The sequence below is a fragment of the Asterias amurensis genome, chromosome 11, assembly GCF_032118995.1.
Source record: "Asterias amurensis chromosome 11, ASM3211899v1".
NCBI lineage: Eukaryota > Metazoa > Echinodermata > Asteroidea > Forcipulatida > Asteriidae > Asterias > Asterias amurensis.
In genome coordinates, this window is record NC_092658.1 from 8,865,474 (window position 1) to 8,891,268 (window position 25,795).

The window sequence follows — 25,795 nt, forward strand, 5'->3', positions numbered from 1 at the left end:
AAAACCTCTTCAATGGACTTTGATTCCATTCTTTAATTGAATGGTTGATTGTTGATGTTGAGTGTGGCTGTAATTTCACAACTTTAGTCGTGTGATGCTGGGTACGAAATTTCAACAGTCTTCTCTTTTGTTTGAATCAAGTAAACGTGTACAGCTTTGTCTTAATTTTTTTGTTTTTACATTGTAATTATTTCTCTCTCAGGTCTGATGTTCAACATTTGAACTGGAGTGCCCCGTCGAAGTCTTTCCCGAAAATCACAAAGCTTCTTACGTTTCCAGAATACAGACCACATGTACTGCTGGGACTTACTGTTAGTGTAGGAGGGTTGACGGAATCACTGGTGAGTCTTGGCATTGGAGAGTGCAATAATAAATAATCACAATATCGAAGTCTTATATAGCGCAGGTATCTACCAAACAAGGTACTCAAGGCGCTGAGTATATACAAACCTTAAGAAAGATAGGTAATTGCAGTGATGAATTTTGAGACTCAATTATTTAGCACCTTATAAGGGTTTACAAGGTGCTGCGGCGCATACAGCAGCCACAGCCAGGAACGCCGGGGCGGACCTCTTCTCTTTTCGAAAAGTGCACTGGGTTCTTTTACATGCGTTACACAACACATGGGACCAACGGCTTTACGTCCCATCCGAAGGACGAAGCAATGGTTAAGTGTCTTGCTTAAAGGCAGTGGACACTATTGGTAATTACTCAAAATAAGTATCATCATAAAACCTTACTTTGTAACGAGTAATGGGGAGAGGTTGATAGTATAAAACATTGTGAGAAAGAGCTCCCTCTGAAGTGACGTAGTTGCCGAGAAAGAAGTAATTTTCCACGAATTTGATTTCGTGACCTCAAGTTTAGAACTTGAGGTCACAAAATCAAGCATAAGAAAGCACACAACTTCGTGTGACAAGGGTGTTTTTTCTTTCATTATTATCTCGCAACTTCGACGACAGATTGAGCTCAAATTTCCACAGGTTTGTTATTTTATGCATATGTTGAGATACACCAACTGTGAAGACTAGTCTTTGACAATTACCAATAGTGTCCACTGTCTTTAAGGACACAAGTGTATATTTAACAGAGCTGCCCACTCTCCCTGAAAGTACACCAATCATTCCATCTTATAGACACCATATTTGAAAACCTCCCTGAATATGGAAACTTGATTCATTTTAAATGGAATCGCGTCAAAATTCTTGCATTTGGAAATGCGCATACTAAGCATCCTACAAGCCCTGACTGTTGGGTGTGATAAACCTCTTTACAAGAACTGCAGAATTGTTATTGTTAAATGTTAGTTTGTGCTGAAAGTCATTTTGCTCTTGGTGTTTTCGTTCAAATTGTTCTTCTATTCTGCCTCCTGTATAAGGTTCGTCATTCTGGCCAGTCCCTGTTGGCTTACCTTAAAGATGTGACAACCGTCAGTGACATGGGGGAGTTTGTGGATTCATTGCTACAAGTCTTTGCTGATAATGAGAAAGTTGAGCGGTAGGTGATAGGAGATCTGAATTTTACTACATTCTCACAAGTACATATAAAATTAGATTTCTAGGTGGCTTCGGATAGGAGCCAGTTAGTTTTGCACATTGTAAAATGCACATCTGACGCCTTTTGACGTACATGTATGTGGCTCTTGGTGAAAATGGTGACCATATTCTGTCGTATAAGGACTTATAATTAATCAGTGTGTATTTTTTATTTTCAGTGTGACCATTCCAATGATGAAGATGCTCGACATGCTGCTGTCCAGCGGATCTCTGGAGATTTTCCTGGAACAAGAAGAGTGAGTTTCTGATTTTTGTATGCACAAAATTGTGTGCTTTCAGATTCTAATGAAAGGCTCCAGGCCTGAAGTCCTTTAACTTTTGTAGTGAGAAATTACCTCCTTCTCAAAAACTACATTACTTCAGAGGGAGCCATTTCTCACAATGTTTTATACTATCAACGGCTCTCCATTGCTCGTTACCAAGTAAGTTTTTATGCGAACAATTATTTTGAGTAATTACCAATAGTGTACAGGGCCTTTAAATGTGTTAAAGACACTGGACACTATTGGTAATTGTAGAATATGAGTCTTCTCACTTGGTGTATCTCAAGAAATGCATAAAATAACAAACTTGTGAAAATTTGAGCTCAATTGGTCGTCAAAGTTGCGAGTTAGTAATGAAAAACACAAAGATGTGAGCTTTTAGATGGTTAATTTTGAGACCTCAAATTCAAAATCTGAAGTCTCGAAATCACGTTCGTGGAAAATTACTTCTCGCTCGAAAATTACGAAACTTCAGAGGGAGCCGTTTCTCAGAATGTTTTATACTATTAACCATTATCCCTATTACTTGTTACCAAGTGAGGTTTTATGCTAATAATTATTTTGAGTAATTACCAGTTGTGTCCACTGCCTTTAAAGGATGGTTTGTACCTGATGTGATTTGGAAGTTTATTCCAGAGTTTGGGTCCATATTGGATGATTTGAAAGTGGTGCCAGACAGTAGTAGCATTAAAGGGTGTTTTATCTTTCATTATTATCTCGCAACCCCCCTCGACGACCATTTGAGCTCAAAATTTCACAGGTTTGATATTTTATGCATATGTTGAGATACAGCAAGTTGGAAGACTGGTCTTTGACAATTACCAATAGTGTCCATTGTCTTCAAAGATCCTTTCATCTGCTAAGACTTCATCTTTCATAGTGGAAGATTTGAATTTCAAGAAATGTTTTTTTTTCTCTGGTACAAGTCACCCATTCCCGAAGCAACTCCTGGACACGGTCAAGAAGGAGATCTCTAAGAGTGGCAATCCACAGAAGCTCTTGACCAGTATTGACGTGTAAGTAGCTTTTTAAATCTTATTTTCTAGGCCCCTCTGTTTTAGCGATGGTCAGTAGACTCTATAGAACACCGCTTCACAAGTTGTTCAGTGGTCTACTCTCCCATGTACTTTTGTTTGTTGATTTTTTCTTCTTCATCTGTTGTCTGTATCGTTTTGGGGTTTACCCCGGTTTCATCTAGCATGGTTTTCTCCGATCACATTGCACCACAGCACCTTGTAAACCATACAAGGCGCTACATGAATATAGATAGGTCTTATAACTCCAAACATAGGCCTACTCTTAAAACTCCAAACATAGGCCTACATAACCCATTTCGAACCATTCAAGATACCACCATCATTTTCATGGCATTATTTCCATTGTATGGTATTAAATGTTGTTATTTGACATCTACATGAATATAGATGGGTCTTTATAATTCCAAACATAGCTCTGCATAGCTGTAGAAAAAAATTATATACGATATTGGACACTCTTAGGGTGCAAAGTGCTATAATAAAAACTGCATGATTGTGATTATTATCTTGTCTGTCAAAAGGGTAGGGTTCAAATGCTTCATGTATTCCTCACTCTTGTGTAAATGTTGTCTAGTGGATTGATTATGCCTTTCATACAATGCAACTATGAGACCAATTCAGAACTGACTCCGCGGCAGTACAGTTAATTACGATCCTATAAGCTAAAGTAGTAGTCCAGTCTATTTTCTATACCATCCGCCCTGGTAATAGTTAAAAAGCAGGACAGTTCTTTTCAGAACTGAGAAGTCTCCCGAACCTCTGATTATCTATTCCGCGGCAGTAGAATAAAGCAAGATAGTTCCCTAAGAACAACTCTACCTGGCAAGTAGATACACACATGGTGTTACCGCAGACCAAATATACAACTATGTTGTTATTATCAATATTAATAATTTTTTTTGTGTTATGCTGTGACAGTTGATGTATCATTAACCTACAATGACAGTATTGAAACAAATGTTGATAGTTGAATGAAAGTTGAAAATGAAACCTGTGTCCTGCATGGCCAATTTCACGGAGCTGCTCTAAAAGCAGACATTTTTGCCTATACCTCCATACAAGTGTTTGTCCTTTATAACCTGCAGTCTTGATAGGATGTCAGATTGCCGACTCTTTGCACAATTACTTATGCAAACAAAAGTGAAGTGCTTGGACTACATAGCGTTGTTCAGACAACAGCGTCCTTTGACCACTTGTCGACACATCTCAAGCTCCTTATTACTCATTAATGACCATTTCCGTATCCATGTGAAGCCAAAGGAATTTGTGGAATTGGTGTATAGGTTTTATAATCAATATTTAATGATTACACGTCCCTAAGAATACTGTACAAGTTCATACTTCATGCGAATTGCGTATGCCAAGTGAATTACCTTTTGGCACAATTTGGAAAACTGCAAATACCTGACTGTCTGTGTCTTGCTATTTTGCTTTTGCCTGAAGTATGAACCAGGCTTTAATTGGGGAGCGAATACCTTACATGGTTGATAGGTTTTGGTGGGGTTGGGGAATTTGAGAAGAACTAAACTGTTTGGAAATGTACCCATGGGATCAAGTCTTCAGCCTCATGCCAAGAAAAAGTACTCGCGGCTGGGGGAGGGAGAGTTTGTTGGGTTTTTTTCTGAACAATTATGTAAAAGCATCGTAGTTTATGTCCCTGGGCGAACTTTACAAATGGTTACTTAAAATATGGCAAGCTGCCTGAAATTGCTCGTCTATTGCCCCAGGCGTCAGTCTTGGCTTCAACATTTTTCCCCTAGACTTGTAGATTTTTCTAATGGATGTGCCCTGCAGAAATGAAAATGACCTTGTCACTTGAAGATCAAGTTCTGGCCTGACATTTTGCTATCTCACTGTGACTCAATCGCCTACAATACTTTATAAATCCTCGTCAATGTTTGTATCACTGATTAGCACACACTACAGTCAACATTCAAATTCTGATGTTAATACTTAACTGTGGACTCATTTTTACATCCACCCCCACCGCCCTCGGAAAGAGTACTTTGCTACAAAAATGTGTCTGATGCTGTATTATATTTGTCATACCCTACATCGGATTTCTGTTCCTCGTCTTCAGTATTTACTCATCTCATTCATGCTGTAACTAAGACAACGGAGTTTGCCGTTATCATCCAGAGATCCTCCACTTAGCCGTAATTTGACAAGGAAACAACCGGTAACCCCAAACCTGAGCGAGTTGATATAAACTCTACTCGATAAGCACCCCCCGCTTGTGGGCAGGAGTGATACACGATCGTTTAATTGCTCTAAGAACACGCTTATCAGGTGACAATTATGGGAAGTGTTTCTGTTGTCAGGATGTTGCCTCTCGGAAGAGTTCATCGGAGGGGGGAGTTGAATCTCGCAACTGTTCTTGAGGGTTGACAAAGATGAAATTCATTCTTCGTTGTTTTGCAGAGCATCATCATTTGTCAACCTGATTTGCAATATTTTGTGTTCGGTAATCTATTGGTAATGGTATCATCGGGACTTGTAAAATATGGAATTTATTTTTCTCCAGGTAAAAATACATTTTGAAGATTGTTTCCACAATCTCTTTTCCCTTTGAGCTGTCTTTAAAGGTATAATTTTTTTTCATCGAGAGTGGAAAGTTCATAGCACTAACTTAGCTGTGCTCTAGTTTTCCATTTATCACAGAAAACAAATACTTGGCCAAGTCAATTTCAAGTTGTTTTTATATTCTCCTTTGCCTTTGAACTGTCTTGAAAGGCATGAACTTTCTCCTATTGAGAGAAGGATGTACATATCACTATTGTGTACAAATGTCTTCTCTACATTTTCTCTCCTGTCTCGGAGAAAAGCACTTGTCAAAGATAATTGGATGCTTTTTGTCACAAGTTTAAGGTGCAGGTTTGGGGCAGTAATCCAGTGTTCATTACCTTCATTGCAGAGTCAGTAATTCATCAGGAGCTCCAGTTTTCCCTTTATCACAAAGAAAAGGACTTGTCAGAGCTTATTTGATTCCTTTTTTTGTCAGGATAAGGTCGCAGCTTTGTGTTTTTTCCTTATATCTGGATTTCTTTCCCTTTGAACTCCCTTGAATGGTTTGAACTATTTCCATCAACAGAAGAATGAATGTGTACTAATGTCTGCTCTTTATTGCACCACTGGTCATGGCGTCATGCACAGCACATCATCCCAGTTTAGCTGCCACCAGAAGCGATTAATCCATCAAGTATCAAGTATCAAGTATGTCTCGGAGAAAAGAACTTGTCCAAAATAAGTGGATTCTAATTGTCAAAGTTTAAGAGAAGTTGTCAGGAGTTTTTTCATGTTCGGTTTTGCCTTTGATCTGTCTTGAAAGGTATGAGCTTTCTACTGTCAAGGGAAGGGTGTACATAGCCCTATTACAAACCTCTGCCCCTGTTTCACAACTGTCCCAACTGTCTTGATTTGGTTAATTTGGTGCTTTTTGCCTAATAACGATACAGTTTCGGGTTTGTGAACCATCAGCTTTTTTTATTTGACTTCAGGGTTTGATTTACACAAATATCCTCTAGCTTGTCAACTGTCTTGCTAGGCGAGATTTATTAATGGAAGTAACATATTGCTGTATTTCATCCAAACTCCTTGTGTTTCATTTCTTGGTGGTTTAGGGAGTTTGTAAATCTCCATCTTGGAACTTAAGTGATCTTAATCCTTTGACTAAGAGATGACCGCTACTCTGATTCATGTTTCTTTCCTTCAGAGTTCGAATTACAAATCAAAAAGAATGCACATAAGCAAATGAAAGCTAATTAAGCATGAAATTCCTTCCACGTTATCAAATATCTCGTCGCTTTCCAACTTGATTTCTGACAATCATTCTTGTCACCTTTCCATAAAATAAACACCAGTTGAGATATTGCTGCAAATATTTATTTTGTGGGGAGTTTCTGGATACCTTGAGGGTTTATGATTTACATTATTAAAAAGATAATACATCATTGGCTTAAAGATTCTATGTCAGATTTTTGGCCCCAAACATTAAAAAATAGATTTGTTTGAGTAAATGGTATTTCAAAGAGTATCACCCGCTCTAACGAAAAAAAAAAAAAACTTTACTTTTAATGGTCAGGAACCATGACAAAAATTTAAAACGTTTCTTATAAAGAATTGGTCACGTGATATATTGTCGGGATCCCAACAAAAACTAATTTTGAGCACTTGTTATAGTTTCCAAACTTAAAGTAGGCGACAGACAGTGTTTTCTTTAATGTAATTTCTTCTTTCCCTAACACCAATGTCTATTAAAGGAACACGTTGCCTGGGATCGGTCGAGTTGGTCTTTGAAAAGCGTTTGTAACCGTTTTTTATAAAATGCATATGGGTAGAAAGATGTTGTAAAAGTAGAATACAATGATCCACACAAACATGCCTCGAAATTGCGTGGTTTTCCTTTTACCTCGTCGACTAACCCGTCGGCCATTTATGGGGGTCAAAATTTTGACTCACATAAATGGCCGACCATGTTAGTTCGCACAGTAGAAGGAAAACCACGCAATTTCGAGGCAAACTTGTGTGGATCATTGTATTCTACTTTTAAAACATCTTTCCAACCATATGCATTTTATAAAAAACGGTTACAAACGCTTTTGTTTTGACCAACTCGTCCAATCCTAGGCAACGTGTTCCTTTAAGCTCTGTATACTCGGCACTTTCCCGAGTCCTGTGAAAAAAGTCCACCAGCAAACCACTTGGGTGGGAGTCAAACCCATGACCTTTGCATTTCAGAGCAGATGCCTTACAACTAGTCCTCGGAGCTAGCCTTGATGGTCAGAAGCAGTTCGAATCTTATGCTTTAGCAGCGGGTACGGCAGCACTTTAATAGATGTTAGTTTTTACATCGGGTGTAAAGAACATAATTTGTTTTTACCTTTGCACTGATGTGTATTTAAAAAGCACTGTTTACTCAGTACTATCCCGAGTTGAAGAAGTTTTTAAGTCTTCAAATTCTATTTTCTAGACTTTAACAGTATTCAGACATAATTCCCCAAGTCAAAATTCCAGTTGAACCTAGTTAACTGGGGTCAACTTGTTCAACTGGGTAGTGACCAAACTCGTCCATTTTCCATATTATTACCAACTGGTTTGGACTAGGTTTAACTGTGTTCAACTGAGTTTAAATTATAAACCAGTTGGTGTCTGTCCATTTTCCATATTAAACCAACTGGTTTTAACTGTGTTTAACTAGTTTATCATTTGGTTTCAACTAGTTCCAGTTAAACCCAGATTAACTAGGTTCAACTGGAATTTTGACCTGGGTCTCTGGAAGATAGGTTAAGGTACAAACTTAATACTCAATGTGCTCAGTCTCATATTGAACGTCATCAAGTTTTATTTTTTCCCCTGATGATTGATGTTCCTGCACTTTTTCTTGAATCTTCTGGACAGAGTAGATCATACAAGAAAATTTAGTTTGCAGTTTACGAGAGTGAAATGTTTGTAGATTCCCAGGTCCAAGTCATCAGTAGTGGTGGGGGGGGAGGGGAGGGGGGGGGAGGGGAGGGGGGGGGGACGCTATATGAAAAAGAAGATGTCTGTTTTATTAATAGGGAATCTTTACGGATGGGTTAATGATGAATCCCACATTGATGGCTTGTCACCTCAGTGTATTTACTTTCCTCTTTACCTTAACCAGGCGGAAGGAATGCCCTCCGTGAGGCCTAATGGCTCTAGCAGGGTCATCGTACTCAGGGTTCTAAACTATCTCCATCCATTGTGGTATGATGGTAAGGTACTCTAGGGTAGACTGGTACCCTTGTCTTTATCCACAGGGATAAAGATGGGCATTTGTCTTACAGGTCCAATGATTTCATTGCATAAATGAAGAATATGCCCTCCGTGGAGCCTAATGGCTCTAGCAGGGTCATGGTACTCAGGGTTCTAAACTATCTCCATCCATTGTGGTATGAGGGTAGGGTAGACTGGTCCCCTTGTCTTTATCCACAAGGTCGAAGACACAGGCACTGGTCTTACAGATCCAATGATTTCATTAGATACAATGATTTCATTGGACACAAAGATTTCATTGGATAAATGTACAGTGACGTAAGCTTTGCACACCTGTGTTATGATTGGTCCGAGGTGATGTAGTGGCTGCGTGCACTTTTTCGATCGTCTGTATGAAGCGTACATGTATGTGTGCATAATGTTATGTACGTCATGTAATGCTGTTTTATTCACTGCGTCATTTTTAAAATACATGTATGTGTAATTGTGCAAGTGAATCGACTGCGAAACCTCTGTGTAAAATGAATGCGAGGTCAAAGGTTCATTTGTAAGGTTCCATACATCTGGTCATGCAGATGTCTGGGGTTAATCACGAGCCTAACATTTCCTCCAAAAACACTACCATCTGAAGATAAAATATGTGTGTGTGACTAAGAGCGGATCAGAGCACTGAACTCAAGCTCTGGTGCTTTTGTTCAGGGGTAATTATGGGTACCTGTGAGGGCAGAGATGGTTCTTGTGATTGATTTAGCCGAGTAGCGCATATTAATCATATTAATGTTGCACAAGGCTGAATACTCCCAACCAGGGAGCTGAGATGGTTTAAGGAGTGACCAGGGATAATAATGTGAAGTGCTTTGGGACGCATTAACCCCCCCCCCCTCTTATACCAATTTGACTAGACTAAACATTTCAGATAATTATAACTATAGGTACTAATAGCCTTAAGCAGTTCAAATCTATCATTTAAGAGGTGAGTGCGTCATCACATCCAATATTTGAAGAGGCTCTGCAGCGAGGAATGGTTGTCAGAATCCCTTCATCTCAAAGATGATTTTGATCAAACACGTTTTTAAGTGACCTTTTGGGAGTTATTTGATCAGGCGCAAACTCAGCGCTATTAATGGGACCCGAAAAGCGAGAGTGAAGTCCTGGTAAATTTGAGAGGGCGGTCGGGTTACAAATATAAATTTTCTTATTATTGTTCTCCGGCCTCAAAATAACCCATGGTACCCACAGCAATTGCCGTGGTGCCCTGTGCTTTTGCTGTGGTGCATAGTTCCAATACAAACTTACATTTTCCTCATAGAGTGCCCCTTTTACCAGATGGAAATTGCTGTGCCCCATTAAGATTGAAGTTCAAGGACTGTGTTCTGGTTTAGATAATTGTAATCCTTGGTTCTAAAAGTGATGCAACAACATGCAAAGAAGCAAAAAGGAATATGAGATTAGTGTAAAGTTTTCATACTATTGATAATTTGCTAAATATTTTCGGACATTTGTGCAACCAGTAGGCCTACCAGTTGTTAAATGCATTCAACTAGTTCTTTGAAAATCCTGAGGCATTTCTTCTTGCTATCTGGAAGGGACTTTTGTGCACCCTCCGGTTTGCAGTATTTAACACACCCTTCAGAAAACCTCACCAACGCCCAAAACTTCTCCAGAATAAAACCTAACAGTAGTCTAAGATGAGCACCAATCCATAGCAATCCCTGCACTACAGCATACTGTCCTCAAGTTCTTCCCATGTCTCTTTCCAACTTGGCATGGTTGGCTTGTGCGTAAAGCGCTCGCCTCTCACCAAGGTGACCCCGGTTCGATTCCCGGCCGGGGCCATATGTGAGTTGAGTTGTGCATTGGTTCTCTGCTGTGCCACGAGGGTTTTCCAGACCATCCGGTTTTCCTCCCTCGGGAAAAATCAAACACTCATAATGGGTTGATGTGGCTGGCAGCCAGAGGCGCCCTTGCATGCCTGCTTCTCGAACACGTTGTAGCTGCGTTCTTCGCAACTCAGCTCTTAGCTGCGAGTAAGGATGATTAGCCCCCCAAATTATTATTATAAAACGTTCAAAATTTCAGGGCATTCCTTCCCCTTTGTGTAGGGCTCAAACATCCCTATCAGGATTGCTGCATATTTGGCAGCTGTCAAGTTGAATCTCGTCAAACTTATTCTTGTGTAAACATCAAATTAATTCAGAGTCCTGTTATCGCTTAGGAGTGGGAATCTGGGATTACTATGTACATACCATTAGTCAAATTGCATTTTGGATTTATTTGTCACAATTATTTGAGGTGTTTGAGTGGTAGAGTGAAATTATAGATGGTTTAATTTTTCATTGTAAATAGGGGGCTTTATGTTTGTGAGGAGTAGTTGAGTTGTAATTTTGTAACATTTAAAGGCAAAATACATACATTTGGTGTTTGGAACCATTTTGTTGTTTTAATCCTATATCGAAAATAAATCAAGAAAACTGTGGAAATTTCAAATTTAAAAGGTGGTTGCGTCTTTGAGATATCGCCGAATATCTTGAGAGGCTATGTCATTTTCTAGAAAACAACCCAACACAAACCGGGGCTTATGTTTGGGAATGAGTTTTAACTAAATTTAATTTGAATTTGACTCCCTAGCCTCAGACATGATATTTTTCATACTTATCAGAAAAAAAAGAGATTAAAATAGTAAAGTCTGATTCAGTATCTTGACAGTCCATAATTTAGCTTGTACCTTATAATACATATAGGTCAACCCCTTTGCAAGAAATTTTTTTCAAAGGGCCAATTATGATGCCTGTATAACACAAATTTAACAAATATATTAGGGTTAATAAGTGAAAAAAAATAAAATCTAGTAGTACATAAAATGAACCACAATTGCATTAAACAAAATTATGATAATAAAGACATTTGTAAAGGGCCTAATGCAAAAGCGTCTAAGCGCATAAAGTGAACAAGACAATATTTCAATGAGTGAAAGATACAATACAGGTAAATGTAAGCAGATTACAAATAAGCAGCTTCAAACAAAAGATAATAACATATTAAAAAAAAACATTCTATTGCAACATCATGGCACTACCATTAAGAATTCAAATACCTCCCTCTACTGGTTGTGTTATGTGAAGGTTTGGCAGAGTTTTTTATCCCCCTAAGTATTAAGACGCTACTTGACAGAATGACTCAGTTCAGCTGCCAGCTGTCTTGAACTCAAGCCAAGACTTAATGGTCCCCTGTTTAAGAAGGAAGGGATACTGTGGGAGTGAGGTCTGGCTGAACCACAAAGCAGCCTTTCATAGGGGTCTTCTTCAATTCAATCCAACCAAAATACTGCAACCTAAGGAGCAACAAAAAAAGACAATATTTGTAAGAGTCTTTGTGTGTCCCAACATATTCATTAATTAACAAACCTGTGAAAGTATAAGCTCATTTTCCGAAGTTGTCAATGTTCGTTATATGCACATCTTCCAGTGTTGAGCGTAGTGCACCATTAAATTCAGATGGAGATTAGATTAAGTGTGAAGATATAAGTATAGTTGGATCTCGGTAATAACTCATTTTGCAGGCTTACTTTCGCGTAACGTTTGCCTAGTCTGGCTGCTGAGTTATTTTCTTGAAGTTGATTTCAGAATGATTTTGAGAAATCAGGGATGTGATCTGTCGGGATACTTCCTGACGATCAGCTTTTCTGACTGATCTCCTTTGACCAAGTATCTCTTGAGAGGGATGAAGAGAAAGTCCTTGTTTTGACCCGGGTCCAATTTCATGGCTCTGCTAACTGCCGAACTTTGTGTAGTAAGCGAAGAATGCCTAGTTAAATGTGGAGTACAAGCAAAAATTCTATGCTAGCCCGTCAATTACGCTTGACAAAAGCCTGGAATTACCTGCTTCAAACTCTTTGCTTAGCACAGCCATGACATTGGGACCAGGGGTGGATTTCACAAAGGTAGTCTTAACTTAGGACTAGTCCTAGGCAATGCTAAGAGATAGGACCAGTCCTAAGTTAGGATGAGTTACTGGTCCTAACTTAGGACCAGTCCTATCTCTTAGCATTGCCTAGGACTAGTCCTAAGTTAGGACTACCTTTGTGAAATCCACCCCAGGGCCCAATTTCATAGTGCTGCTTAACGGTAAGCAAATTTCCGTGCTTACTGTAGCAGAAAAATTTGCTTAAGCCTTAGCGTATTTCACGGGTAAGCAGAAAAATTGGGCGGCCATATTGCGTGTTTACCTTGGGTTTGCATGGTGACGTCATTTATTTTCGTGCGGTAAGCACCGGAAGGTTACATGCCTTTTCATGTGCTTCCGGTTAGCAGCGCTATGAAATAGAAATTGCACAGTAAGCACAAAATCGGTCGCTAAGCAGCGGTATGAAATTGGGCTCTGAACTCTATATTTTTAATGATGATGTCATGTAGAGTCTGCAAACCTCTTAAATTTATAAATCCTTCATATTCAGGAGGTTTCATCTCCAGAAATAGAGGAAATCACCTTAAATTCGTCAGCTTTTGTCTTTGCTTGTTCTTTCTTCACTCACACCTTTTGTAGAATTAATAATAAGTAATAATAATAGTTTATTGAATTTTTATTGCGCTCTCTCCAGGACCAGCCTGTTCGAGGGCGCATAACAGTAAAAATGGAAATTAGCCAGAAACAGTTTAAGAAAAAGTACATCAGTAAAAATAAGCAAAATAGAAATCAAAGCCTTGTTTTACACAGCACAGACAACTTTTCAAATTTATCGTTAAGACTAAGAGTATTCAAAAAAGCACTCTCAGCGTGAAGTGGTTACAAGTACTGAGTCTATCATTCCCTCTGACAAATATGTCCTCTGAAAGACTTTCCCACTTATAAAGGCTCTCATCTTTGAAGAATAGATGGCTGAAGATGCTGAAGGTTATTTTTAGGAGCATGTAAAACAATAAAAAGAAATATTAGAAGAATTCTTTTGGGTAGTACTTATCTCTTCAAGGTAGAACTGTTGGATCTGAAAAGAGCAGATCGGTTTGTTATTGAATGTTTTTATTATTATAAAGTATGCTCTAGTCGACATCAAAGATTAAAACAGGCATGTAAAACAATAACAAGAAATATTAGTATAATTCTTTGGGGTACACTAACCTTTTCTATGTAGAACTGTTGGCTCTGAAAAGAGCAGATTGGTTTGTTATTGAATGTTTTTATTAAGTATGCTCTAGTCGACATCAAAGGTTAAAACAAGCATGTAAAACAATAACAAGAAATATTAGTATAATTCTTTGGGGTACACTAACCTTTTCTATGTAGAACTGTTGGCTCTGAAAAGAGCAGATCGGTTTGTTATTGAATGTTTTGACTAGTATGCTCTAGTCGACATCAATACGCTGAAGAGTGTGTAGGGATGATGGGCTTAATATCTTGAGTTGGACTTTGAGGATCTTGTAAAAATAATTTCTTGTGTAGTTTTATCATGAGTCTTTGAACAGACAAATGCAAAATTAAAACAGGCATGTAAAACAATAACAACAAATATTAGTATAACTCTTTGGGGTACACTAACCTTTTCTAAGTAGAACTGTTGGCTCTGAAAAAGCTGATTGGGTTTGTTATTGAATGTTTTTACTAGTATGCTCTAGTCGACATCAGTAGCCTGGAAAGTGTGTATAGGGATGATGGGCTTAACATCTTGAGTTGGACTTTGAGGATCTTGTAAAAATAATATCACATGCAGTCTTATATCATGAATCTTTGAAGAGAAGAATGTAAGACTTAAAACAGGCATGTAAAACAATTACAAGAAATATTAGTATAATTCTTTGGAGTACACTAACCTTTTCTATGTAGAACTGTTGGCTCTGAAAAGAGCTGATCGGTTTGTTATTGAATGTTTTGACTAGTATGCTCTAGTCGACATCAATAAGCTGAAGAGTGTGTAGGGATGGTGGGCTTAATATCTTGAGTTGGACTTTGAGGATCTTGTAAAAATAATATCTTGTGTAGTTTTATCTTGAGTCTTTGAACAGAAAAATGCAAAATTAAAACAGGCATGTAAAACAATAACAAGAAATATTAGTACAATTCTTTGGGGTACACTAACCTTTTCTATGTAGAACTGTTGGATCTGAAAAGAGCAGATCGGTTTGTTGTTGAATGTTTTGACTAGTTTGCTCTAGATGGACTTTATATCTTGAGTTGGACTTTGAGGATCTTGTAAAAATAATATCTTGTGTAGTTATATCATGAATCTGTGAAGAGAAGAATGTAAGACTTCAAACAGTCATGTAACACAATAACAAGAAATATTAGTATAATTCTTTGGAGTACACTAACCTTTTCTATGTAGAACTGTTGGCTCTGAAAAGAGCCGATCGGTTTGTTATTGAATGTTTTGACTAGTATGCTCTAGTCCACATCAATAGGCTCTTGAGGATCTTGTAAAAATAATATCTAATGCAAATTTTTATCCTGAATCTTTGAAGAGACGAATGCAAGACGAAGAACAGGCACAGATTCAGGGTTTAGTTGTTCGTCTTACATACATTATCAGCATTTATTTGAGGCGCCTTTTTCCCAAAGTTACAAAGCGCCTACAGAAGATGAAATAAAGAAGTCAAAACTCAAGATGTTCCAATGTTAAGTGAAATAAAACAGCCAAGTGTTTCTGTATAAATGAGTCTTAAAGCCATTGGACCCTTTCTGTTCAGAAAAAGAAATAAATTCAAAAATTTACAAATAACTTACAGGGTTTACAGAAGGCAATGGTGAAAGACTTCTCTTGAAATATTATTCCATGAAATGCTTTACTTTTTGAGAAAACAGCAAAACAATATAAATTCTCGTTAACGAGAATTACGAATTTATTTTAAACACATGTCATGACACGGCGAAACGCGCGGAAACAAGGGTGGGTTTTTTCGTTGTTTTCTCCCGACTCCGATGACCGATTGAGCCTAAATTTTCACAGGTTTGTTATTTGATATAGAAGTTGTGGTACACAAAGTGTGGGCCTTGGACAACACTGTTTACCGAAAGGGTCCAATGGCTTTAAGTAGTTTCTTGAATTGTCAAAGTAAATTTGCATGGCGAAGATGATGGTTATGAGTTAGACTGGTCCCCTGTCTTGATCCTACAGGATAAAGACAGGTACATGTGCTTGCTTTTCAGAACCAGTGGTTTCATTGGATACAATGACTTCATTGGATAAACATGCAGTGACGTAAGCTTTCCATTCCATATATATTGATTGGTCTGAGGTGGTATTGAATTTGACTGTGTATATCTCTCCATGTGAAATGTACATGTAGGTGAAAGGTGATCATGGACGGGGGTTGACGTGGGGGGGGGGGAGGTGACCCCGGTTCGATTTCCGGCCGGGGCCATATGTGAGTTGAGTTGTGCGTTGGTTCTTTGCTGTGCCACAAGGGTTTTCCAGACCATTCGGTTTTCCTCCCTCTGGAAAAAAATCAAACACTTTTGATCATTGACTGTGCTCCCCCGTGGTCATAATGGGTCGATGTGGCTGCCAGCCAAAGGCGCCCTTGCATGCCAGCTTCTCGAACACGTTGTAGCCTTCGCAATTCAGCTCTTAGCTGGGAGTAAGGATGAATAGCCCCCAAATTATTATTATTATTATTATTATTATTATTATTATTATTATTATTATTATTATTATTATTATTATTATAATCATCACGAGCAGCTAGGAACCTTTTGGGCAGTATTTGTGGTAAAATTGAAATTACAACAAATAATTGGCAAGTTCAAAAAGTTAAGGTATCCATTTGATTGGGTTGGAGAGGAAAGACATCCACTAGAGTTATGGAGACTGATTGATTTGTGAAAATGTCATCAAATAAGGCGATGGAATTGCGATGAAAATAAAAATCAGTTCATGTTTGGTCAGGAATTTTGTGGATGCTTATATCTGGGTTGTTAATGCAGTAATCTCCGGATGTTGAAATCATAAGGTATAACTATCCATAGTTTGTTCATTGATTGGATGAGGGAGGAAAACCAATGATAGGAAATATGCAGACATTTATAGATTGATGAAGGTATCAGACCATCTCTGGAGTAAGTCAAATTCCTGATCTGTGAACTCATGGGCATTTCAGATAAACGCCGTCTTAAAGACATTACCGGATCGATGATTATCGGGGTAAAAAAAAATCCATCTGTTAAAATCGGAAAGCTCAATTGGTACTTTTATTATACTATTTGTGGAAATGAAACCAAGGATGCCTCCTAAGTGAATTTAATCACTGTAGCTTGTGAGCCTGAGGAAAACTGTAGACAAGGGTGCTTGTTATGTGAACCAGAAACCCACTACTCTTCCGTGAAAATTGTTCTGGGTTTACCTAGGGCTTCATGTCCCATTCCAAGAATAAAAAGCAGTTATGCTGAAGCAGTTATGGTAAAGCATTTTGCTCAAGGACACAAGTGCCACCACCGGAACTCGAACCCATACTCTGCTGATCAGAAACACCAGAGAGCTTTAGTCCAGTGCTGTTAACCGTTCCCGCATAACACTTATAAAAAATCATACCAGTACTAATGATCCAGAGAAAGATTTCCAGCGGAAAATGAAACACTAACCCTCAAGAAGTCTGAAATATTGTACAAGTCAAGAATAGCATCTAAAATTAAATAAAAGAAGGTTTAAAAAAAAAAAAAAAAAAAAAAACTTTTTATAGTTGCTTAATTTGATTGCAGCAATCAAAATACAATATATTTGGTCATGCAAAAAGAAAAGGTTTAACAAAACAGAACTATTTATTCCCCCCCCCCCTCAAATGGGATCATGGCATGTTGAAAACTAGAACATTGACATGAATTAAGTCTTCTGGAACCAATTACGTGTTAAAATGTAATTCCTTTTAACACTTTGTTTTTTAGTCCAGAGTATAATGTTGAAATGTCAGCAACACTTGGGTCCCACTTGAATGTGCCTGGCTGATTGGAAACACTTTGCAGAATTAGGGCAGCAAATTGTATGACACATTCTTTGTGGTTTTGCATTTCATGTTGATGCTTGTCCTGACACTCACTGCAGCAGAGACTTGTTGTTATTAAGTCAATGTTTTCCCCAAGTGTCGAGAGTTTCAAATGTTCATTGGTAGTCAAGAGTCAAGAGACTAGAATGTAGGTTTGGAACTGCCTCTAGCTACCGGGCAATTGCGGTGCCCTTGTGGTAAGACATCTGCTCTTGAACGACAAAGGTTGTTGGTTCGAAACGCGTTGAAGCAATATGGGGTTTTATTACTAAGTACTAAGTACATGTATGCAGTGCTTTTGGTGAAACTAAATTATATTCTTTATCCCCGATGAGAATAAGACTATTAGACTAGTCTTAGGGTGGCATGGTTGGCTTGTGGATAAAGCGCTCGCCTCTAAAAAACAATGTGTTGTCAGATTTGATTTAAGTGATGCAAACTGATTTGAGGTAAATTATTATGACTGCAGCGACGCCACCCACTGCATTTTCTGAATAATGTGCCTCTACAAGTTGAAATATCACATGTCTACTACATAATTATTTGATATGATTCAATTAACGTTCTGAAATCATCAGTTCTGTCCTGGTCTGACGAGTACCCTAGGACCCTACCGGTTTCGTTGACATATGACATCATGAAGCCTGCCCCCTAGTGACATCTGAGGCATCGTTCATACCACAGCACGCTGTGCGGTGTCGGTCTCTTGCTGTGCACTCTAATAGAGTAGTAAGTAAGAAAGGCTTAAACCAGAGTGTATTGTGTTATGACAGAAGCAGATCAATCAAATTGGGGCTGTTTCTTCCTTGGACTGTGGAGTAGAAACTCGTTTCGGAAGAATATTTCAGGTCTGTTGTTTGTTTTTGAAAGGGCAAGGGCACCAAGGTATTTTTCTCATTGGTTAAGGGCACCCTATGAAGAAATTGTAAATTTTGACTGGAGCATTTCAAGGGCATCAAGGCAATGGGGGCATGGAGGCAGTTGCCTTTGTTGCCTTCATGAAGTATCAGGCCTGATAGTTCGATGAGAAAGAGTAGAAAAACCTCCTCTTTTATAAATTTAGAAAAAAAGCCAACTCAACATAGATGCAGCATAGATGCGGCATCGCTTTTAAGGTAGGGTTATACTTTAGTAATGATCCTGACAATTAAAAAACAAAGTTATCCAAAAGCCTCCTTGTTATAAAAATGGTAATGATAGTTTGTAGACTGAAACATTACCCCCACGCTGTTGATTAGAAAGCAATAAAAGTATGCAAATCATATTGAATCTACAAAGATCGCCTACAGGTGACTTTTGAAAAGTCAAATTGCGGCGGTGTGCGTTTGTCAGTTCTGTGCCCAGAGATGCGGTTTATACCTGCTGTCACCTTGCTCAACGAGGATTGTTTTGATGTTCTTGATGGAAATACCATGACATTTTTTTGCCATTTTCTCTTCAAGTAGACACTGCATGTAAGCTGAAAATTTTGCAGGTGGCTTTTATTGTTACTTGTATCTCTATGGATAGTGTATATAAACTTTATCATATAAATCAGCAGAACATTGACAAAAACCAATGACCCTATCTTTAATTAAAGTTGTGACTTTTTTAACTGCATTTCAGGTACATTTATTTTGCCATTTTTTGAAAGAGAGGTGACCTTTAAGAAAACAATTACTCTGCTATATATTTCACTGATACAAGCTCCTGATTTCTGTAAAGAGCTTTAAATGTCATGGTGACCCGGTTGTCGTAGAAACCTTTGTTATCTATTGATTTTGTCCAAAGAGTTGGCATTCAGCCAGGAAATCTATCACTATGACAACAGTTCCTCACTTGTTGTCATTTCCCAAACAAATCCATTCACACATATTAATATCCTTCACTCATTCTAGCGCTAAAAGTCATGACCTTTGAACCCCTGAGGTTTACTGCCATTTCTAAAACTTAGTAGGAAATGACATCCTGGGGGATAAAAAGACCGAAGATTGATGGTAGGTGCTTTGCCTGGGTGCAGACATGATCATTTATATTATTTGGATGTAGTGTGTTTGCACCTAGAAAACATCCCTAAAATGCCTTGAAATTGTGTGCCAAGTTTATGTACAACGGATATAACAATCTAACATGGGCTGAGTTAATGTACTTTATCCAGGCAGATACAAATGCAATTTTGTTAGAAAGTAAACTCACTAATATAATCATTGAAAATAAATCAATTCACTACCTCCTTTGGATGTCATTTGAAAATAAATCTCACCAACAATGTTTGTTTTTCCTAGAGAGGGAAAAACAACCTACGCGGATTGATTGACTCTCTAGTTTTACATGCCTGTCATTTTAAAATTCAATCTGGAACAGCGGATATTCCCCCCCCCCTATCGCCCAACCTCCCAAAACAAATTGTAGTTGACAACAACTTGGCTCTAAAATGCCTAGCATCTCAACAAGGCATTCCAGCATGTCCGAGGCAGTCTGTAGACCCTGCTTTATTTTCCCAGCCTCCCCCCATGGCTTGCAGTGACACATCGTTAACCTACTGGGGTGCAACGTGCTGTGACACAAATACGAACCTCTCTTGTCCCCCTATCCCACTGTCTCTCTCTGGAATCTCTCCCGCCCACTCCTCTCAGCATGAGAAAATGATTTGCCTGCAATAAATTTGCAGAGAGTTTTATTAACTGGGACTGATGGGTACTGCTAAGAATGTAAATCAACTTGTGGAGCTGGTGATGATTGGCTGAGGGGGCTGGTAAACATATCAACTGTCTATTTTGATGTGGATGATATTTTATACGGCTCGAATGATGACAAGCGTTGGACGCTTTATTTCAAAAATCTTTTGCAGACTTCTTTGGAGGGGATTATATACAATGGAACACTTGAAGATAGTAAAAAATACTTGTTTTTATTTGATGATAATTATTTTGAAATTGTATTTCTAAGTATTACTGAATACGGGTTTTGGGGGATGGAAAACATGGTGTTAAGAATTAAAAGGCTATATAGAATGTATGATTGATGATGTTAATTTAGTCCTCATATTTTAGAGAACAATTACTTGTAAACACTTTTCAACTGGTTTATAACAAAATAACACTACTACATTTTTTGGGTAAAAATCCATGAAATAAATATCTTTCAAGGTGCCTTTTCAGTTTATTTAGTGTTTGTATTTGCAGGCCTTGACTTTCATCTTTGAGAGGGCAAAGCTTTTTTTCATTCTGCGAAGGGAACTTTTATTGAAACCTTTGAAGGGGCACCACGGCCAGGACCAGGGCAATAGAGGTCATGGCTTCTGAGTAACTCCAGGCCTGGTCTGGTCTTACAAAAAACATTTCATCTGTTTAGAATTTATAGACACTGGACACTATTGGTAATTGTCAAAGACCAGCCTTGACACTTGGAGTATCTCAACATATGCATAAAATAACAAACCTGTGAAAATTTGAGCTCAATTGGTTGTCGAAGTTACGAGATAATAATGAAAGGAAAAAACACCATTGTCACACGAAGTTGTGTGCTTTTAGATGGTTGATTTCGAGACCTCAAAAATTCTAAATCTGAGGTCTTGAAATCAAATTCGTGGATAGTTACTTCTTTCTCGAAAACTATGTCACTTCAGTGGGAGCTGTTTCTCACAATGTTTTATACTATCAACCTCTCCCCATTACTCGTTACCAAGTAAGGTTTTATGCAAATAGTTATTTTGAGTAAACCAAGAGTGTCCAGTGTCTGTAAAGAATTAAAAATGTGTTCGGCAAATTTATACAGGAATTGTAAATGTTAAAGTGAAATGATGAATCAATTTTTGAGTTGGCGTACTTAATAGGTGACTTATACTGAACCTCCAGGCCTCACTATAGAGTCAGACAGAACAGAGGGAACCAGCATGTCTATATGCCGTTCTTAAACGTTTCCAAGTTGATCTCCCTTACCCTGGCCTCCGGGTATGTGTAGCTTTGCCGGAAGTAATTTCCGGTTTATACAAGTTCAGTATATGAGGGTTTCTCCCACTTTCAGTTAGTTAGTCAGCTGTACGTTTGACTTGCCTGTACCTGTAGAACATCTGGCGAGCCAGGACTCAAAATACTCACTGGACCCTGAGTCCAGTAACTTTTGTACAATAAAAAAGAACTGAACAAATGTACTAGTTTAGATTTATTCTCTGACACATTTAAAGGAAATAACAAGATAGTCAAACTAGTGCTTTAGGAATTAACATGCATCATTTTCTTCCTACTTTAGTCTGATTTCTATTTTTCTTTGCTCCTAAAAAAATCAGAAAAATTTCCATTAAATAGCCTGCACCATATGAACAAGTAGGTCGGCCCTCTTGCTCAAAAATTAGTTTCTTCCATCTTGATTAATGTTTGCACTTGTTAAATAATTTATAAATCAAACCCAGCACTTCATCAGTAATTCACCAACAGAAATGTGGGTCAAATCATTACCACCCCTCCCCCCCCCCCAATGTGGGTGATTACCCTGGTAACTCAGGACAACCACAGGTGTGTTATCATGTTTACGGCATACCAGCATGTTATCAGGGGCACTTTGTCTCTGCCTTTTGTGTCATGGATATGTTCCAAGTTATAATCCATCAGAGATTTGATTTTTTTTAAAGGGGGAAAAAAAAACACTCCCATTATTTGTTTTTTCTTGTGATTGTATTTGTTATTTTACTTGGTGTGCTTTTTCAAACTTTAAGATGTTTTTATGCAACACTGCCCCCTTGAAAAACAACTTTTGCTGCAGGGCTATCATGTAACAATAAACGTTAAATAATGAAGTTTGAAAAAGTGGAAATTAAACGAAATGAAACCAATACAAATCCTCCAACCTTCTTTGTCAACAAATGAATAGTTATAAATCTTGTGTACAATAATTATTAGTCTCAATGAAATAACTTAACTTTCAGGATTGACCTATTTAATTTTAAGGGTCATTTATTGTCAACTCAACATTCCAGCTTCACCATAGACTGCTTATTTTGCATGATGCGGTATAATTCTGCCAAAAAGTAAAGGTTCTCTTGTTTAAATTTAATTTTGTATCAGGAAACTCTACAAGTCTCGAATTAATATTCTGTGCTCTTCCCTCTGTCTTCTATCCAGCGTTTTTTTCTCAAACCCATCAGGCACCCCTTCTCCTCCCATGACACAAACCGACATGCCTCTTAAATTACTCTCTCATAATTGTTATTTTTTCCCTTTTGCCATCCGCAATATTTAAAAAAACAATCCTTTACACATACTCATACCCTGTTATTCACAGCGTACATATTTTGTTTCTTCAACACATCCCCGAGTCACTCTGAAACTGGTAATTATCCCTTTCCCTTGTTTTTCATATTTTTCTGCAGATTTTGCGGCTTGGTTTTATTCCCTGGTGTAACTCGAGGAAAAAGCTTGCTCCAACTTCTCATCTTCCTGTGCCACAAGTACCCTAAGGTAAGTGTTTTGAGTTGTCTTTAAGATTGCGGAGGTATTGAGGTTAGATCTCAATGATGAGACCCCTCGGGAGGAGGATGCCACATGTTTCAAAGTTCATGAAGGGATGTTCAGTTGATTCCACTGGCCATTGATAATACTGTGATATATATATATAAACATGTTTTAAATACACCAGGCAAAGAAACTTTAAATAATTGACAAGAGACTGGGAGGAGATTCAAAACATATTAATTTTTGTTTTTTACCTATATACACCGATGTGTGTAGCACTGTATACTCAGTACTTTCCCGAGTCCTGTGAAAAAAATCACAGGCATTTTACTCGGGTGGGATTCGAACCCACGACCTTTGCAATTCTAGAGCAGTGTCATACCAATTAGACCACCGAGATTGCCCGGTAGCTAGAGGCAGTTCGAATCCTATGTTTTGGCAGCGGGTACTGCAAACGATTTAATAGATGTTAAATTTGCATCGGGGATAAAGAATATTAATTTTTGGTTTTTACCCATATACACCGAAAAAAAAAAATTAAGATTCAAAACAGGTCATCAGTGAAAATTCAATTTTAACAATTTAAAAAAAAACCTCTGGTTTAATGTTCCATCTGAAGGACATAGCAATTATGGTAAAGCACCTAGCTCAAGAATACAAATATCATGACTGGGACTCAAACCCACACTCTGCTGATCAGAAACACCAGAGCTTGAGTCCGATGCTCTTATTAACTACATGGCTACGACATGCCACTTGTTGTCACCCTGTGTGAAAGAACCTAGTGCGTTAAGAGCAATGGCTTCTGTGGTGTGTCTGTCTATTAACTGCACACTGCGCTGCAGCAACTTATACTTTGTGTGTACCTTTAATGTCAGAGTGAGCATTGACTGAGACTCAAACCCACAACCTGCTGTAGAAACACCAGAGCTTGAGTCCTGTGCTCTTAACTGCTAGGCCACAACCACCACTTGTAGGTCTCCCCTATGTTTAAAGAACCTAGTACGTTAAGAGAAAGGGCTTCTGTGGTGTGACTGTCTAGTGACTGCACACTGCGCCGCAGCATTTAAACATTGTATGCACCTTTAATGTCAGAATGAGCATTGACTGAGACTCAAACCCACACCCTGCTGTAGAAACACCAGAGCTTGAGTCCTGTGCTCTTAAATGCTAGGCCACAGCCACCACCTGTAGGTACCCTGTGTTAAAGAACCTAGTGCGTTAAGAGAAAGGGCTTAAGTTCTGTGGTATGTCTGTCTATTAACTACACACTGCGCTGCAGCAACTTATACATTGTGTGTACCTTTAATGTCAGAATGAGCATTGACCGAGACTCAAACCCACACCCTGCTGTAGAAACACCAGAGCTTGAGTCCTGTGCTCTTAAATGCTTGGCCACAACCACCACTTGTAGGTCTCCCCTATGTTTAAAGAACCTAGTGCGTTAAGAGCAGTGGCTTCTGTGGTGTGCCTGTCTACGAACTGCACATTGCGCTGCAGCAATTTATACATTGTATGTACCTTTAATGTCAGAATGAGCATTGACTGAGACTCTAACCCACAACCTGCTGTAGAAACACCAGAGCTTGAGTCCTGTGCTCTTAAATGCTTGGCCACAACCACCACTTGTAGGTCTCCCCTATGTTTAAAGAACCTAGTGCGTTAAGAGAAAGGGCTTCTCTGGTGTGTCTGTCTAGTGACTGCACACTGCGCCGCAGCATTTAAACATTGTATGTACCTTTAATGTCAGAATGAGCATTGACCGAGACTCAAACTCACACCCTGCTGTAGAAACACCAGAGCTTGCTTGTTATTTTGTTGTAAAGCGTTGTGGTACCTTTTTATTTTATTTTAAGAACGCTATATAAATGTTTAGATTATTATTGAGTCCTGTGCTCTTATAACTGCTAGGCCACAACCACCACTTGTAGGTCCCCTATGTTAAAGAATCTAGTGCCCTGAGAGAAATAGCTTCTGTGGTGTGTTTGTCTAGTGACTGCACACTGCGCCGCAGCATTTAAACATTGTATGTACCTTTAATGTCGAAATGAGCACTTTCATGTGCCTGTAGGTAATGTGCAATGTGCTTTCTAGAAACACCATATTAATGAGTGTGTATTATGAGAATAAATTATACAGTGATCAATTTAATTCACCAGTCAGCCGTAACTAATGCCAGTCTTCTCAATTGTATGGTGAAATGGCTCATTGAACTTGGAAGGATATTATGTGTTGTAGGGTATACCGATAATGTGTTGTATCATGCTCTATGGCTGTATACTGTTCAAAGAGCGCTCAAGCAGTAAGTGAGCATATTCAAGAAATCTTTCAACGCCTAGGGGTCCTTTGTAAATCATAAACCCTCCAGTATCCAACAGTGAAGTCAACCAGTCCAGTTAAAGACACTGGACACCTTTGGTAATTGTCAAAGACCAGTATTCTCATTTTGTGTCCAAAAATAATATGCATAAAACAACAAATCTGTGAACATGTTGACTCAATTGGTCATCCAAGTTGCAAGAGAAAGATGAAAGAAAAAACATGCTTGTTGCACAAACTTGCTTTCAGATGCCTAATAAAAGGCTTCAGGCCTGAAGTCAGTAAATGTAATGAGTGCGAAATTTCCTCTTTCTCAAAAACTATGTTATTTCAGAGGGAGCCGTTTCTCACCATGTTTTTACTATAAACAGCTCTCCATTGCTCGTTACCAAGTAAGTTTTTATGCTTACAATTATTTTTAGCAATTACCAAAAATGTCCACCGGTGAATTTCACAAACAGCTGAGACTAGTCTCATCCTGAGTTAGGC

The 25,795-nt window shown here is 38.4% G+C and overlaps 1 protein-coding gene across 1 annotated transcript in view; it reads left to right on the forward strand.

Moving 5' to 3' along the window:
• The window catches only part of LOC139943703 (tubulin-specific chaperone D-like), a 106,006-nt gene that overhangs the window by 26,145 nt on the left and 54,066 nt on the right, over positions 1–25,795 (forward strand). Inside the window, exons 27-31 of the mRNA XM_071940447.1 lie at positions 203–341; positions 1,379–1,497; positions 1,715–1,792; positions 2,746–2,835; positions 22,906–22,993. Coding sequence (XP_071796548.1) covers positions 203–341; positions 1,379–1,497; positions 1,715–1,792; positions 2,746–2,835; positions 22,906–22,993 — 514 coding nt within the window. The remainder of the gene's footprint in view (positions 1–202; positions 342–1,378; positions 1,498–1,714; positions 1,793–2,745; positions 2,836–22,905; positions 22,994–25,795) is intronic.